Below are 15,114 nucleotides of genomic sequence, written 5' to 3'. Positions count from 1 at the left end.
TAGTGTTCAAGAGAGACAAGGTTATTTTTCATTCATTCTGCTCATCACAATTGCAAGTTTTATTTAATAGAAGTCTGACTGATACCTAAAGACCATTCTTGTTTAAAAAGTGAGACATACTTCTACTTTGGCTGTGACCTATGGGTCATGCATTTGCAGTAACTACTGAAAAATTACCTAGTCAGACAGCATGCTTCCAGCTGCTAAGTTGCATTAGAATGACGTTGTAGACATCATTGTATTTTTATTATATTTGCATAGTGCTAGTTTCATATGTGCCCAACAAAGGTTGTTATCTAATGAAAGGAACAGACTTTACTAGACAGTGCTAGTCTATGATCCATAATATGAAAATGCTTGAAAACCCTTGCCTATGTATAAACAATTTGAGATGCATGTTTGTAGAAGAAAAAAAAAAAGAAGAAAAATGCCTGTTCTTTATCAAAAGCTATTTGATAGCACATTACATGCTAGCATGAGTTTTAGCAGAAATTGCTTTTCACGTTACTGCTGTGTCTCTCAAGCTAAGTGTTTTATGCCTTATCTAAGATAATATAATCACAATCCTTACCCAGGCTCATAAGGCAGGTCTAGATGTACTGATGGTGTTCATTTGGCTGAAGTCCTAGAAGACACTAGCATTTGGGAAGGGTTAATAAAAGCATCGACAGGTTGAATGCAATAAAACTGCACAATTTGAAGAGAGAAAGAAAAGAAAATCTTAGTGTAAATCTTTACAAGTGAAGCATAATTCCTGTTCTGGACACAGGCTAATGGCAAATTCCCAGTGAATTATTTTTGGTTTGTGTTTTGCAATGGAAAAAGCTGAAAATGTAATTGAAACCAAATCCTTCTGTTTCAGCAATTTCTGAAAGTGCAAAAGAGAAAGGCACTCAGAACTGGTAAACACCGAACAGCTCTATGGTTGGGGCCCGTGACAAAGGTGCGATGACACCATTTCAAGAGTCATCTGAGATTAAAGAAGTTTGATCCTTTAATGTCATATAATCTCTAGGTCCTATCCTGTCCTCCTTTCTGGCTGAATAATTGCATGTTATTTTCACACAATAAATGGGAGGAACCGAGGGGATTGGTCTGGTTGTACAGGAGAAGAACAAGAAAAGACTTCTCTCACTTTGTGTTTTGTCCTGCGAAGCTGTGAAGTCTTCCATTCATCCTGTCATAAAACAAAGAAAAACATCATTTTAGACTATTTCATGGGATGAGAAAGTCACTTCCCCACGTCATGGGAAGATTGTCTTTGGTGTTCCAAGAGGGGAAGAGGGAAACGTCTGAAAAACCCTGTAGCATCTCCTGTCTCATTTCAGGCTCTGCAGCACTTTGATTTTTAAACAACGCCTGTATGACGTGGTGATTGCTGCATGAGAAATGTAGCTACATTGTTAGTTCATTACAAATGCCTTAGTACAAGGCTGATTTCTACCCCCAATATATTCTTTTAAAGCTCCCATCAGAATTGCATGCGTTCATCTAAGGGCTGCATTGGCCTATAATATGTTTTGATTTGTTGTATGAATTGCCTGCTTCTGTGTACAGATTTTTTTCATTTTTCCCCCTTCTGTTTCTGCACCATGATTGATGATGTAAATAATCATTTCCAGGCATGAGCCTTTTTTTTTTTGCCCGTTGACCAGTCACTAATCACTACTTGCTCATCCCTGTGTTTTGTTGGTAAGCCAGATGAATTTCTTTTTAATGGCCTTCTTTCTCTTCATGTCAGAAATCTCACCGCAGATAAATGACAGATACACACCACATACATAACAGTGTGCAGACCTTATAATCATTATTCAGTACGTTTACAAAGTTCTGAGAAATTTCATTTTAAGAATAGTAAATGCATGTATTTCTCTGCCATATCTAGCATTACATGCTCTGCAGAGAGAAAAGCTTAAAGGAACATTCAGAATTAAAAGGCTGTTGTTTAATTGATAACTTTTTAGCTTTTCGCATCTTAAGTATGTAGGGTTTTTTCATCTCGATCTAACTCATCTTTCTGCAATCCGCATGTTCAGTCCTGAGCCTGCAAAGCACTTAACAGCAGTTAATTTGCCTTATCTAAGCATCCCTCTTTGAAGATTTGAGGGAAAATGGCTGAATATTAAAGTGGGGTCTCCATTATTTTAATATATGCCAACTAATAAAAATTCCAATGCTTAAAACAGACATGGCATCATGCATATTCTTACTTGTGTTACTGGTATGTCAGCCCACAGATACATAGATCATGTGATAGTCACAGTCTTAATGAAATAAAATGCCTGGGTGTACCTAGTATGGGGTATTTACATACTTGATGCATACTGTATTTAGCTATTGCTTCCCATGCATCTCAGCTTTGCGATACCTTCCTGTGCCCTTCACACCCTGTGGCCTGGGCAGTTGTTGCCTCTCTGATAACACGGTGGAGAAATTGGCGTGTCTTCATGCTAGCCTTGAAAGCAGCGTTTAAGACCTCAGCACGGGTGAACTCGTTCTCCCTTCTAGAGAAGGATGATTATACTCATTTGAGAAGGTTTGTGGTGTTCAGTAGGTTATTTAGACTTTTAATGTTTTCATTGTTCTCCTTAAAAGAGGCAGCTTTAAAGTATAGATGGAAAATTAAGCTGACTAGAAACGCTTGGCTCAGGTGACACAGAAGGGTCTCATTCTTCTGATTGTTCTGGCATTCAGGAGCTATGAATAGAAAGGAACTGGATTACTAAATAGAGTTGTCACCCCTTTTGGAATGAAGTAATTGACCTCAAATGTCGGGTTTGGAGAAGAGAATCAGAGAATAGAAAGGGCTTGGTTTGTTTCTTTGTTCTGTAAGGCATTTGCAAATCCTAGTAATAGGGGTTTCCAAATGTTTTACCCGCTAATGTCTTTCTCCTTGTTTGACACCCTCCCACCCCCATTCTGATATCTCTTGGTCTGGATTACGTAAATGCTGTACAACATATTAACAAAGTTATTTGCTCTTACTGTAGAGGTTATGGCTCTTTCCCATGTCACCCCTGTGTACTTCTGAGGTAGTTGGTGTCTAGCCATCGTATCGGAGGGGGCTCTCCCTACTTGTGCACCCAGTGCTGGCTGGCTGAAATCAGTACCGCTTGGTTTTCTGCCATACAAATGTGAGAAAGGCCCAGGAAGATGCTGGCCGCAGTGGAGACATCCTTGTTACAGGAAGATGGGTGAAGAGCTTGTGAAATACTGAAATTGCATTGTTCCAGCGATTCAAGAAAATTAATATTTGTCAGAAGATACTGGGATGTTGTATATGTACAACAGATTATGCTTCTCAAAGACTGGCTACAGATACGCATCCTTGGCAGAGGGCTTTTGTATGTCATGCGTGCATGTACCTGGCACTGACTAACCTGACTGAGAAATAAGGTCAGTCTTCTTCTGAGTACACAGCCTGTTGCGTGGGCTGTAGATATCTTAATTTGTACCAAAGCTGTGCTATCCAAAGGGATGCCAACAGAAGATTATCCAGTTGTCCTTCCCATCCTCATCTGTTTTCAATATTTCTGATTTCAAACTGATTTCAAGATTAGATGTTTCTCTGAGAACAAGGGAAGAAATGTTCCAGGTGCATTTTTATCTCCCAGAGAAAGAAAGTGGCACGGTTCTGGGATATGCCACAAAATACAGATGCCTTACGCCAGAGCACTAGTAAGATAAGATTGCATTGTGCGGTTGTTGGAGGCAAACCTTCTTTCACACAGAACAGACAGCTCTCATTGCCCATAATGCTGAAGTTGAAGCACAATCCTGAGGCTTCTAGTACCGTGTAAACCAACAGTAAAATAGTAAGCTAGGAGCAAACAAGTAGACAGAGAAAATAAGGTTTTCCTGTAGTACATATATTAATCTAATATATGTTCTAGTCTCTTTGTACAGAGGTAGAAGTGTGTGTGTTTATTTATGTATCTGTAGTTTTACCAGGTGTTGAAGGAGCTTTTTGACCAATTAGCAATGACAAATATGACAGGAAGCCAAAGAGCTAGATACAAACTCTGCTTGAACCCCAAATTATGATTTGGAAACGTTAGAAGACATTTTTCATCACTGCTCTGCTATAGGGCTTTTTCTTTCTTTCTTCTCCCCCCCACCCCCCGTTTTATCCTTGCCTATCTTAGGAGAGTCATCCAGAGACATGTAAGCCAAAGCTATGCTTTGGTCTCACTCCCTTGTCTGAACAGGAGGGGCAGGTTGGGAACAACAGATAGAGAAATACGTGGAACATACAACATTGTAAGAAATCCTCAGAAAATAACAGTATTTTATTGTTTATGCACATCTAACTTTTTGAAAGATCAAGTAAACATGTCCGGTACTTATTTTTGGCCTTGGCAGTAATGGTGCTAGCTCAAGGTGAATGTTGTTAGGACTCAGTTTTCTCATGGCAGGTTTTAACTCGCACTTTTTGTATATCTTCCTTTTCTGCCTTTTCTTCATTTGCCTGTGATTCTTCTTTGAAAATGACACTTGTACTGAGTCCTGGTAACTCTTCTTTATAAATCAGGGAAAATTACAGATGTGTCTTTTAGCATCCCACCATTTAATTCTGTCTATTCATTCTGAAAATGAGAACATTAATTTGAACAAGAGTTAGTAGTGTGCCCTCATGTGAAAGGCGGCCAAACGCGTCCAGGGCTGGGTTGGTGGGAGCATAGCCACCACGTTGAAGGAAATGCCTCTCCCCGTTCGGTGCTGATAAGGATGATGGGGAGTTCAGAGGTCCTGTTTTGGGCTCCTTGGTACAAGATAGATATCTACCTACTGAAGCAATTCCAGCAGGGGTTAGGGGGTACAGCATATGATATATGAGGAAGAGGGAACTGGGGTTGCTCACCAAAGATGAGAAGGAAAGTGGTATTAAGTCCATTCTAACTTAAATTATTCTAAGATTCTCTCAAGCCTCCATATTTATGTTTCCTTTTCCTTGCTTACTACAAAGGAAAATAATATAATATATTATATTATAATAGATTTCTTTTCTATATTATATTTATTATTTATTCTAATAAATATTGATTTTTATATATACTATATATTATGTATTATATTTAAATATATATGGTTTTAAAATCTTCCATTCCAGGAAGATCTTCCCTCCTCTTGGGAACAGAAGGTGGTTTTATCCCCTTGTGAAACATGAAACTGAGCCACGTTGCAGGTGCTGGTGGGACACCAGCGAGCTGTTCCCACAGCACTAGATCTGAACTCGGGGGCAGCTCTTTGCACCCCGCAAGAAAGAAGGGTTTTCAGCTTTCCTGTGCAGCTCTCACCAGCGGGCTGGACACTCGTTGCACTGCGTGTTTCTTTAGCTGCAGCTCTGCCTGGCTGTGTCATATCAACAGGATGAGTACACTAGCCTACAAGGCCATGTCCATGCTTGGATTAGGTCTAGTAAATCTTTAGTTAAAAATCCAATGCCCTTTTCTCCTTTAAATTTTAATAGTGTATATCCAAAGCAACTACATTGCCCTGAGTGAAATACTAAGTTTTTGCTCAATTTTGTTTTCACTTTCTTCCTTTTTAAAAAAAAAAAAATGTAATTTTTTAAATCTGAACTTTGCAACTATTGCTTTGGTCTCAAAGTCAATGAACTTTCTGACAACATTCCTTGTAAAGGCTAAAACCTTTCCGGGCAAGTGATTAACAACTGGGACAAGCCCTTCCATGAGACATGAGTTTTGCAGCCTGTTGTGTGGTCTCTTTGGCTGGGTCTGTAACACATTTCCGATCGTCTAAATATAAAGAGATAAAAAGGAGAGGGACTGCCAGACTCCACTGTATAACGTAAAGCGAGTGAGAGGGAAAAGGTTTATAATTTTTCTTCTTCCTTTTACATTGCTGGCTACATCTTATCTTTAGCCGGAAGATGCTAACATCATTTCCTCTCTGTAAATTGGCTCACGCGTGATACAAAAGCACAATATGACTTTCTTTTCTAACTTAATAAAACTTTTGATACTTCAATGTTTTGACATGCAAGAATTGATTTAATCTCAGAACTGTTAAAACATCACTTTGCTGAGCCAATGGGTGTGTATATTGCCACAATGAACCCTCTTTTTAAACAAAGCGGTAATATTTAGGATGAAAATTTGGAGTTACTTGCAACAACCAATGTGTGCAAAGTGATGATACCAGGACTTTTTGGAGCTAGCACAGCATATGTCTACCTCTTTTATTGCTCTTCTGACATCTAGTTATGTTTGAAGTAATAGTGTGATTGCCCTGTGGATTTTGACAGAACTGTTGAAGCTGATTCAGAAAGCAGTAGTGCCCATCTTCAATACTAAATGAGAGTGCAGTAAATGCCAAAAACAGCCTTAAAAGCCTTCATGAAATTTTCAACAATGATTCAAATTAATAGTGATTCACCTACTCGTGAATGAAATATGAAACTTATTTCTATTGCTCCCATTGCTGTGCCATCTGGGTACATCATGAGAAATAAAATGATACCAGTGACTGGCAAAAACTTCCATGGCTTCCCTTTGTGAAGCAAGAAAGTTGATTAATTGCTGCTCTTTTTTCCTGTTGAGCAATCTCTCAGTTTTGAGATTTACGGTTATTTTATTTGCAATGTAGCTGCCTACTATTTAAATAATTGGAAAGGCATGCCCTCTAAACACATTTTATGATTCACTCACAAAGATACGAGGATCTCCCACTTTGACAGTCTTCATAGTTAATCACAAATGGAAACTTTCTGAATAGCTCTAGTATTTTGAAAGTTGTGAAACAGTCATTCTGGGTCTTGGTTGAAACCCTTCCCGTTGCGATACCTGACACTGTGTCATCAGCAGCATGCATGAGCTGCTAGAGGCAGATCAGGCCCACAGGGTGTCACGAAGGAGATCATTTAACAGGTAGGACACCATGTTGGAGGCCACGTAAGAAAATGCACCATGCTTCACGTAGGTCTTGGCAGCAAGTATCCCTGGAACAGACCTTTCAGAAACTTCTTGGTGCCATGGTGGATAATTAGAGTCGATTTTAGTGTGAGCGTGTGAGGCTCTGGACTGTCCTTGTGTCTGGGGGTGACAGGCTCTCAGATGTCTTAGAGGGGCTTTGGCTGGCTGAAGACTTCAGTTTTGCAAGGGGCAGTGCAGCTGCTCAATGATTGCCTGCTTCTGTCAAAAAGCCCTATTAAAGCAGTATTAAAAAGCCTCAATTTAGGATGTGTGCAGAGGTCATGTGAGTCACAGGTACCTGGTAAGTACCCAGTGCAGGCATTGTGTGGCTTAGCCTAGGAGTGCAGTATTTTGGTTTTGTACTTGCCCAAGGTGGCCCAAGCAGCATGCAGGCTTGGAAGTGCCCACAGGGGTCTCAAGTGCCATTTTCTATTGAGCAGGAAACAGTGTGTTTTAAATGCAGTTTTTCTCCAAGCTAGTGGCCGCGCTGACTACCCACAGAAAGCTGCTATGGTATGTACCTTCACCTACACACACCTCCCCTCCCCAGGGCTGAGTGACTATTTTGTGAGGAGTTGGATAAGCCGTGAAAATTTTCAGGCTGGGGAACCAAACTTACAGTGTCCTTCTAGTAGCTAAATGGCAGGCAAAGCCTAGCTTTTCTAACCACTCCTTTTCTCAGGGACTGCTTCTGGGTGGAATTTATTCCTTATGCTGCCATCTGTTAGCTTATTAAGCACAGGGGGTTGACACCTGCAGACAGGACCTGAATAATCAGCGGATTTGAGCCTTGGTCTGGTGCAACAGCAGTGGGCTGCCCTGAGGCTTCACAGGATTTGGAGTGTGGCACATACAAGGTGCGTGGGGACTAACTCCTTATTACAGCAGCTGCCACGGCCAGCAGGCAACAGTCAGAGCAAAGGTATTGCAGAAGTTCCTTCTCTCTGGAAGAAAAAGAGATTTGCAAAAATAGGCATAAGCCCGGTGTGTCCCCCACGGATTGCTGTCAAATGGAAACATATGGTAACTTTGCCATGGAGTACTTCTGGATAAATGCATCCCATTGTCACCATGTGGCCCAGCCTTGAGGTTTTAAGAATCATCAAAAGTAATATCCAAGATTTCCTTTCTAGGGAAAGGTTCCTGATTGGATTAGTAGGTAGTACACAAGCGGTTATCTGGGAAGTATGTTAATGCTAGAATTGTTTACAGTAATCCGGTAACTTGTATTTTATGAAGTAACTTTACAAAACAAGTGGAGACTTGTTGGAAATTCTTTCAGTATGTCTAGTAAACATATGAACTTGATTGCTAAGGGAAATGTCATTGTAGAGCAGAAACAGTGTGGTATTGGCCTCACAGGCAAATGCGCAGATGTCCAGTACAGTCGTGAGGAAGTGATTTGTTGGTGTGTCATTGGATTTCAATTGCCTTTAATTTAACTACCCCATGTATCTGTGAAGTATCACTGCAGCAGTACAACTGCAAATGGGGCTACCAGAGCATCTTAAGGGACCTGGTCAGGTTTGTCACTGGGATTTCCTGGCTGTCAGCCTTAAACGTAACTGATCCGATGATACATGGAATCTGAAAGAGTCTTGATTCAACAACAGAAAATTTTGTGTTGCTAGTAGTAGCATTGGAGTGCATTAAGCTCAATTCAGCATGAGGGGGTAAAACCCAAGAAGCTAGGAAAGTGCCTGGGTCACTGTTCACACTAGACTCTGTCTTTATAGCAGCAAGCTGTATTTTAGCTCATTACCTTGAAGCGAGCTCTAGTATGTCTCTGTGAGTGGCAATGTGAATGCAGAAGCCTGAGTCTATGCCCGTTGTGCTTGCAGTCTTTGGGTCGCTGTCTTTGAGTGCATCTATGAAATGATTAATAGTGGTTCTTTGCCTCTTAGGAGAGTTGTGTTGAGAGGACTTGAAAAAATGAGGGAATGGGTATGAGCTAATACTGACAGAAGCTATATATATATATATCTCCCTGAAACAGCTTAGCAATACAGGTGTTTTTTTTTCTTTCCCCCTGGGTGAGACGTTTTAATGGCCAGACGGTTATGTTTCAGAGTGCCTACCAACTTAATGTGATGAGACAAAGACAGGGATTTTCTGGAGCGTGACTTATTTCTACATGAATGCACCCGAAAGTAGATTTAAAAATCTGTCAATGGCAAAGGACAGTTAATGACCACATTACTGTAGCTGCCTCGTTAAAAATCTTACTCATTTTAGGTAGATTTGTTGCAGAACAAGGTAGCAGGAAAATACAGTAAACCTACAAATACTTGTTTTTCTGGAGCTTGATTGAATGGCAGTAGGTTGGAAATTGTGTTTCTGGGACTAGCAGTGTATCACCTTTTATTTGACTTTAAATCCATTATTTAGATTGAGCATATAGCAGGTTTGACCTAGAATCAATGCTCCTAGTAAAAGCCCTCTCAGCTGGCCCTGTAGAGTCCTGCCTATTAAAAAGTCCTTCTCTTTCACACCTCCTTTGATTAAAAACTCCAGATACTCCCTTAAGTAAAGAGTTGGTTTTTTCACATAGCTGATCATGCTAAGCAAGTCCCTAAAAATTCTGATTGAGCGCTTTGGAAATTATGTAATAGTCAAATGATCCACTCTGGAAATGGGAGATCTGTGATGAAACTTGAGAGAGTTTGGCTATTGATTTCCAGTAGGTCCATTTTACCAATGTTGAATCTTTGCTGAACTCACACTCCTGAGGATGTACAAAAAAATGAGTTTGAAAACTTGCAGGCAGAATGCTCAGTTCCAGTAAATCACAGGTTTTGTGACAGGGTGGTGGGGTAGTCAGAGATTAAACACACTTTCTCCCAAGTTGTGTTAAATAGTGAAGATCACTTTACTTAGTAATTTAAGCATTAAATAGTAACATTATAAGAAAAGAAAGTACGAGGAGAAAATCATCCCATCATACAGCAATATGACAGCATTAAAAGCTCACAGTGAAAGGGGGAAATAAATGTTGAGAAATAGAGGAATATGTGCATCCTTAGCTCAGTAGGTTCTGTGTACATCAAGCTTTGGACAGCAATGTTGGGGATATGCATAGGTGGCTGCATCAGTGGGATGTTCAGCCTTTTATTACATGTGCCAGCATATAAGCTTTTGTTTGGATTCGTCAACTATTGAGACTTCTTTAGGAAAGCACTGCCCGATGAATGAAATTTTCAGCCAACTGGCTACCTTTCATTTTTTCAGTCCTGGCACAGCTTAATCTCTTCTGTTTGTGTGTTATTACCAGATCTGGATCGCTGTGCTTGCGTCTTGCCCTGTGTCATTTAGCACATCTGGAAATGCTGTGGTTTGCTGAATGACAAGTCACACTCTTTTCTTCCAGTTCCGCCTGGTGGTAAAGACAGCACTGAAGCTGCTGCTGGTGTTTGTGGAGTATACCGAATCCAACGCACCGCTTTTAATCCAGGCAGTATCTACCGTTGATGAAAAGAGAGGTAAGTAGCCTTACTTGGGGGGTGCAGTATCCCAGCACCACTGAGATCAGGGTCACATTTCATCACTGATTTCAGTGGCTCTAGAGTTGCTGTCACGATGCCTGCTTTGTGCGACATGCCGCTCATTTCTTGATTAAAAGCATATTTTAAGTATGCATGCAATTTGAGATTGTTTTGAGGAATGAATTACAGTGGGAAGGTGAAGAGTCAAAAGCTGAGGAACTCAACTGCGTCCCTGGGTGCTGCAGTCTCATTGCCCCTGAAGCGCACCCATGTGCGAAGTAAGCCTCGTTGCATCTTCTGACCTTGGAGGTTCCTTCGGGCCAGGCTGTCTTTCCACTTCCTTCTTGAGAAGCGACAGTCTGATTTAGAAGAGAAAATGATATCTAATCAGTGTAATCCCTTTGAAGAGAAAGACGAGGTCAGTAATAGTACAGGCTTTATAGTAAAAGCAAAACCATCTGTTGTTACATTAAAATAAAGCCCTTGAGCAGATATTATACTATGAAATCTGTTACCCTTCAGGCTCATGAAAAATACTTGAATATGTATACTGTATTTTTTACAAATAAATAGAACAAAAATGGTTCTTTCTTGTTCTTCCCACAAAGTCATTGCTAAGCTCCCGGGGCATTCTCTCTTGATGCAAAACATTCCTTTGCCTCAAGGAGAGTTTTTGAGGTTGGGAGAGCCATTGTTGTGGTCTCAAACACATGGAGGTTGAAAGCAAGATCCCCTCTGTGGAGCAACTGCCTCCATGCTGAACTTGTTTGAGCGACTTGATATGGTAAAAGTGAAACAAAAAATAAGGTTGGAGGATGGGGAGAAAGGTGGTGCCAGAAAAAAGAGAAAATTGCCAGATTTTGCTTTCAGCTATCAGAATGAGTGTGCTGAAAAGGCCCCAGAAAAAAAAACCCAAATTGTCTCTTGTGGAAGGGGAGCAGGCAGGGGCAATTCCAAAACAGTGTAATACTTTAAACAGTGGACTCCAGGTTGGCTTTCTGTTTTGAATTAAAGCCAATAAACCTTACAATGCCATAAGCAGAAATGTAATTACAATATTCATGTAATTGTGAGTGCTGATTTATTTTTATAGTCAGTCTTAGTATTTCCTCAGTTCTCTGAACTCACTGGTATTCTCAACATGTTCAAATTGCCATCTGTTCACATGCTAGTAAACCTCATTAAAGAAAAGAGGGAAAGGAGGACCCAAAACACACTGCCATGAGCTGCGTATTCCCTTCTGTATCTGTAGAACAGCTTCAGGCAAACATTTTCATGCCCCAAAGTAATAAAACAACTTAAGTAACAATGTAAAATGTGGAGGAAAAAAAAAAAAAAAGTGATTCATGTACTTAGATGGATAATTGTTAGGAGTATGAACAGAGGGTTTATGAGAATTCTCATACCTGTGGGTTGGGGGATTGTCTCATGAAAAATTACCTCTTGCAAATAATTTGGCCCCAAATATCCAGTTTTCTTTTCTTTCTGTGTCTTTTTTTTTAATCATTATTATTAAGCAGTTGCACTTAGCTACAAAAGAGGGTTTTTTTCCCAAATATCCAGTTTTCCTTACTTTCTCTGTCTTTTTTCTTTTTTTTTTAATTATTATTTTTAAGCAGTTGCACTTAGCTACAAAAGAGGGGTTTTTTTTCCTGGTTTTATATTTAGTTCCTTTTTTAGGTCATCAATGTAATAGACCTCATTTTTAGCTGTGCATGTGCTATATTTTAATTTACGTTTTGAAAGAAGTGACTTACAACTGAGGAGTACATGCTTTTAATGACTGACTTAATGGAACAGAAATACAGAGGAAGAAAAAGCGATGTGCCTTTTCTTGAAATGGTGTCATAAATCTTGCAGGTATATAATTAAGTTTAGCACTGCTTTGAAAAAAGTCCAATGTTTCATGTACATACAAGGTGATGAGATATGACATAATTCCTCAACATGTGTACCACACATGATTAACAGAAAGAACCCCATAATAACTCAGCCTGGTTTCAAAGCGATCCCATCTGTGGTTTCTATGAGAGCACACATCCATGTGCAAACTGAAGTACAGAGATCCGTGGAAGTGCCGGCTTTACTCTCAGATACAAGCAGACTGTAACTGAATAACTGCATGGCCCCCATCATATAGGAAATAGCTTCTACTTATACTTCCATCTAGTTTCCCCTCCCCCCCTCCCTTTCTTGTTTCAGAGCCCCAGAGGAATTCAATCTCTTTTCAGTTTAAGCATACCGGGACCATGCAGGCTCTGGAAAGTGGAGCTGGCATTGAGCTCTACTGTCTGAGGCTGCTTTATCACGAGCGTTTTTTAGGACAGACATTAAAGCCCTGTTGCTGACCTGGATGCTCTCACATACTGTTTGTGTATTAAGTTTCTGCTGCCTGACTTGTTACATTATCTGGAAATGTCTCTCCTTATCAGTTCTCCGCTTTTCCTGCCATTTCACGCATTGATGTCTACTAAATTAATGCCCATACTGTAGGTGTGATGGAAGGCTGTATGTTCACTCGTATTTAAATAGCCAAGAGTACAAGATATGGAGGTGTTTCCAAACGTATTAATATGGCAACTAGAGATGGGTACTCTGTAAGTTGGTGGTGGTCCTCATGTATGGTTCTGGCCTGATGCGAAGTTTTTCATGCTTTATACGTATCGTGCACATCCCGTGTAGTTGTGATGCCAAGATTATGTGTAAGGCATGAATGACAGCATTAAATTTATTTTTCTCCTTTTTTTTATTTTTGAGATTCGTACGTAGAAGCATTTAAAAGGGAAACTGAGAAAAGACTACGCCTTAAAACAAGGGGCGACATTGTTCAGTAGACCGTATCAATTTAATACAGGATTGATTGTTGCAACCCTATAGCTCTCCGTGGGTTTATGCGCTGTGGGTGACTACTCAGAGTGCTGTAGTAACATCAGGATTGAGGCTCCAGCATTCCTGTCGGAGTAGCCATGATTATGACCTGTTACCAGTGAGAAGCCTGTGAAAAGGCAGTCGAGCAGTTCTCCTTTTACCCATTAGAAGGCAGGAGAACACACACAAAACTCGACCCTCTGCTGTTTTACTTCAGTGAGCCTGTTTCATCACTCCCATCAATTTTGCTGCAAGCGCTGCATGGAAGCCATAACCTTAAGGGAACATCCCAGTCCGGTCCCAGAAGAATTGCTGGGATGTTACATCATCATTCTTTTACCTCATCATTCTTCTACATTACAATCAAGTGGAGGAGACAGGCTGGAAAGTAAACCTTCTTGATAATTGGCAAGCATAAACGATTGCACTTGCTGTTCTTAAAAATAAACTTCATAACATACATTAAATGAATTTTCATTTTTACTAGAAATACACATTCATTGCCAAATCTAGATTTGAGTTTAGTTCTTTCAGGATTTGTCGCATTCTAGTCATTACACAGAAGATGGAAGCTGTAGCTTTTAGCTCTGCATAATAGTTTGCTCAAAGGTTCCTCTCCACCTATAAACTAAGAGCTTTTAATTTTCTCCATAATAAATATGTCTTTTTAAGGGGAAATACACATCATGTCTTTCATCTCTCTTGTATAAGCATCATTGTTTTACTATAGCAACCAATTAGTTTAGAAGAGTCACCAATTTTTTTGGTGCGTTCCAAGGTATCTTTCATGAAGTTTTTCTGTGTGGCTTGAAAGGAGAAGGAGTTTTTCCACTGAGCCATCTTATCATAAAAAAAATTGCCTTGAAAATTAATTTTTTTTTCATGTAGACTCCAGCCTGTGTTCTCATCTTGTGGTGACTCTTCAGAACTCTTCAGGAACAACATATTTGGAAATCCAAGTGGACATGAGAGTAGATGAGAGCAAACACCTGCTCTAGATCTGCTCATATCCCATGCTGTCTGGGTCATAAGTTGGAAACTATAGGCTCTCATTATATATTAGCAAGGTATATTAACCCAAGGATAGTAATGCAGTAAGTTCATGGTGCAACTTCCACACCAGAACTGCCTTGTCCCCAGGTGGGTAGGTGGTCTTACGGCTATTTCCATGTTCTAAGGACTGGCTGTTCAACTTGAGATCATAATGAGGAACACACAATTTGAAAAGAAAGGTTTAATCTGGTACAGATTGGAATAGCTCTGTCAAAGTCATTGATAGTACTGTGTCCTCTTGATATTAATTAGGCAATAGAAGAATTTCAAATTGAAGGCTAGATTTTGGAAATGCCTATGTTTAATAGCAGCACCTTAATTAAAGCCTTTGAAAGATGGATGAGCTGTTACAGGGCTGCCTTACTAGTAAGTCTGCCTGATTAACCATTTAAAAAAAAACGTATTCTGAAACAGAGAAGCCTCGTGGATAGAAGAAAATTACACATCATCCTTGCAAGAAAAAAGCAAGGTGATCGTGAAAATATTCTTTTATGATAATGGAGAAGTGTTGAGACATTCAGGCAAAAAAATCAAACACCAAGATGCTGCCTTTAAAAAACAGGACAGGATTGTTCCAGTAAGAATAAAACCTGCCTGCAAAATAATGTTTCTGCAGAAGGACTCTTGGTGAATAATGCAGTGGATTAAATAATTAATTTTTTATGTTGTTGTCAACTCACTTTTTTCCAAATGGCAGTGTTATAAGTCAGACTTGCATAGTTTCCCCATTTTGCTTCTCTTTCTTATTTTCTTCCATTTTTATTTTTCACTGGAAA

General features: G+C 39.9%; 1 protein-coding gene across 1 annotated transcript in view; it reads left to right on the top strand.

Moving 5' to 3' along the window:
* The window catches only part of FHOD3 (formin homology 2 domain containing 3), a 363,610-nt gene that overhangs the window by 223,150 nt on the left and 125,346 nt on the right, over positions 1-15,114 (top strand). Inside the window, exon 6 of the mRNA XM_009885444.1 lies at positions 10,303-10,414. Within this exon, the coding sequence (XP_009883746.1) occupies positions 10,303-10,414 (112 nt within the window). The remainder of the gene's footprint in view (positions 1-10,302; positions 10,415-15,114) is intronic.

The sequence above is a fragment of the Charadrius vociferus genome, unplaced genomic scaffold, assembly GCF_000708025.1.
Source record: "Charadrius vociferus isolate BGI_N301 unplaced genomic scaffold, ASM70802v2 scaffold174, whole genome shotgun sequence".
NCBI classification, from domain to species: Eukaryota; Metazoa; Chordata; class Aves; order Charadriiformes; family Charadriidae; genus Charadrius; species Charadrius vociferus.
The sequence above is the reverse complement of the archived record's forward strand: the minus strand, read 5'-3'. Positions and strand labels throughout refer to the sequence as shown.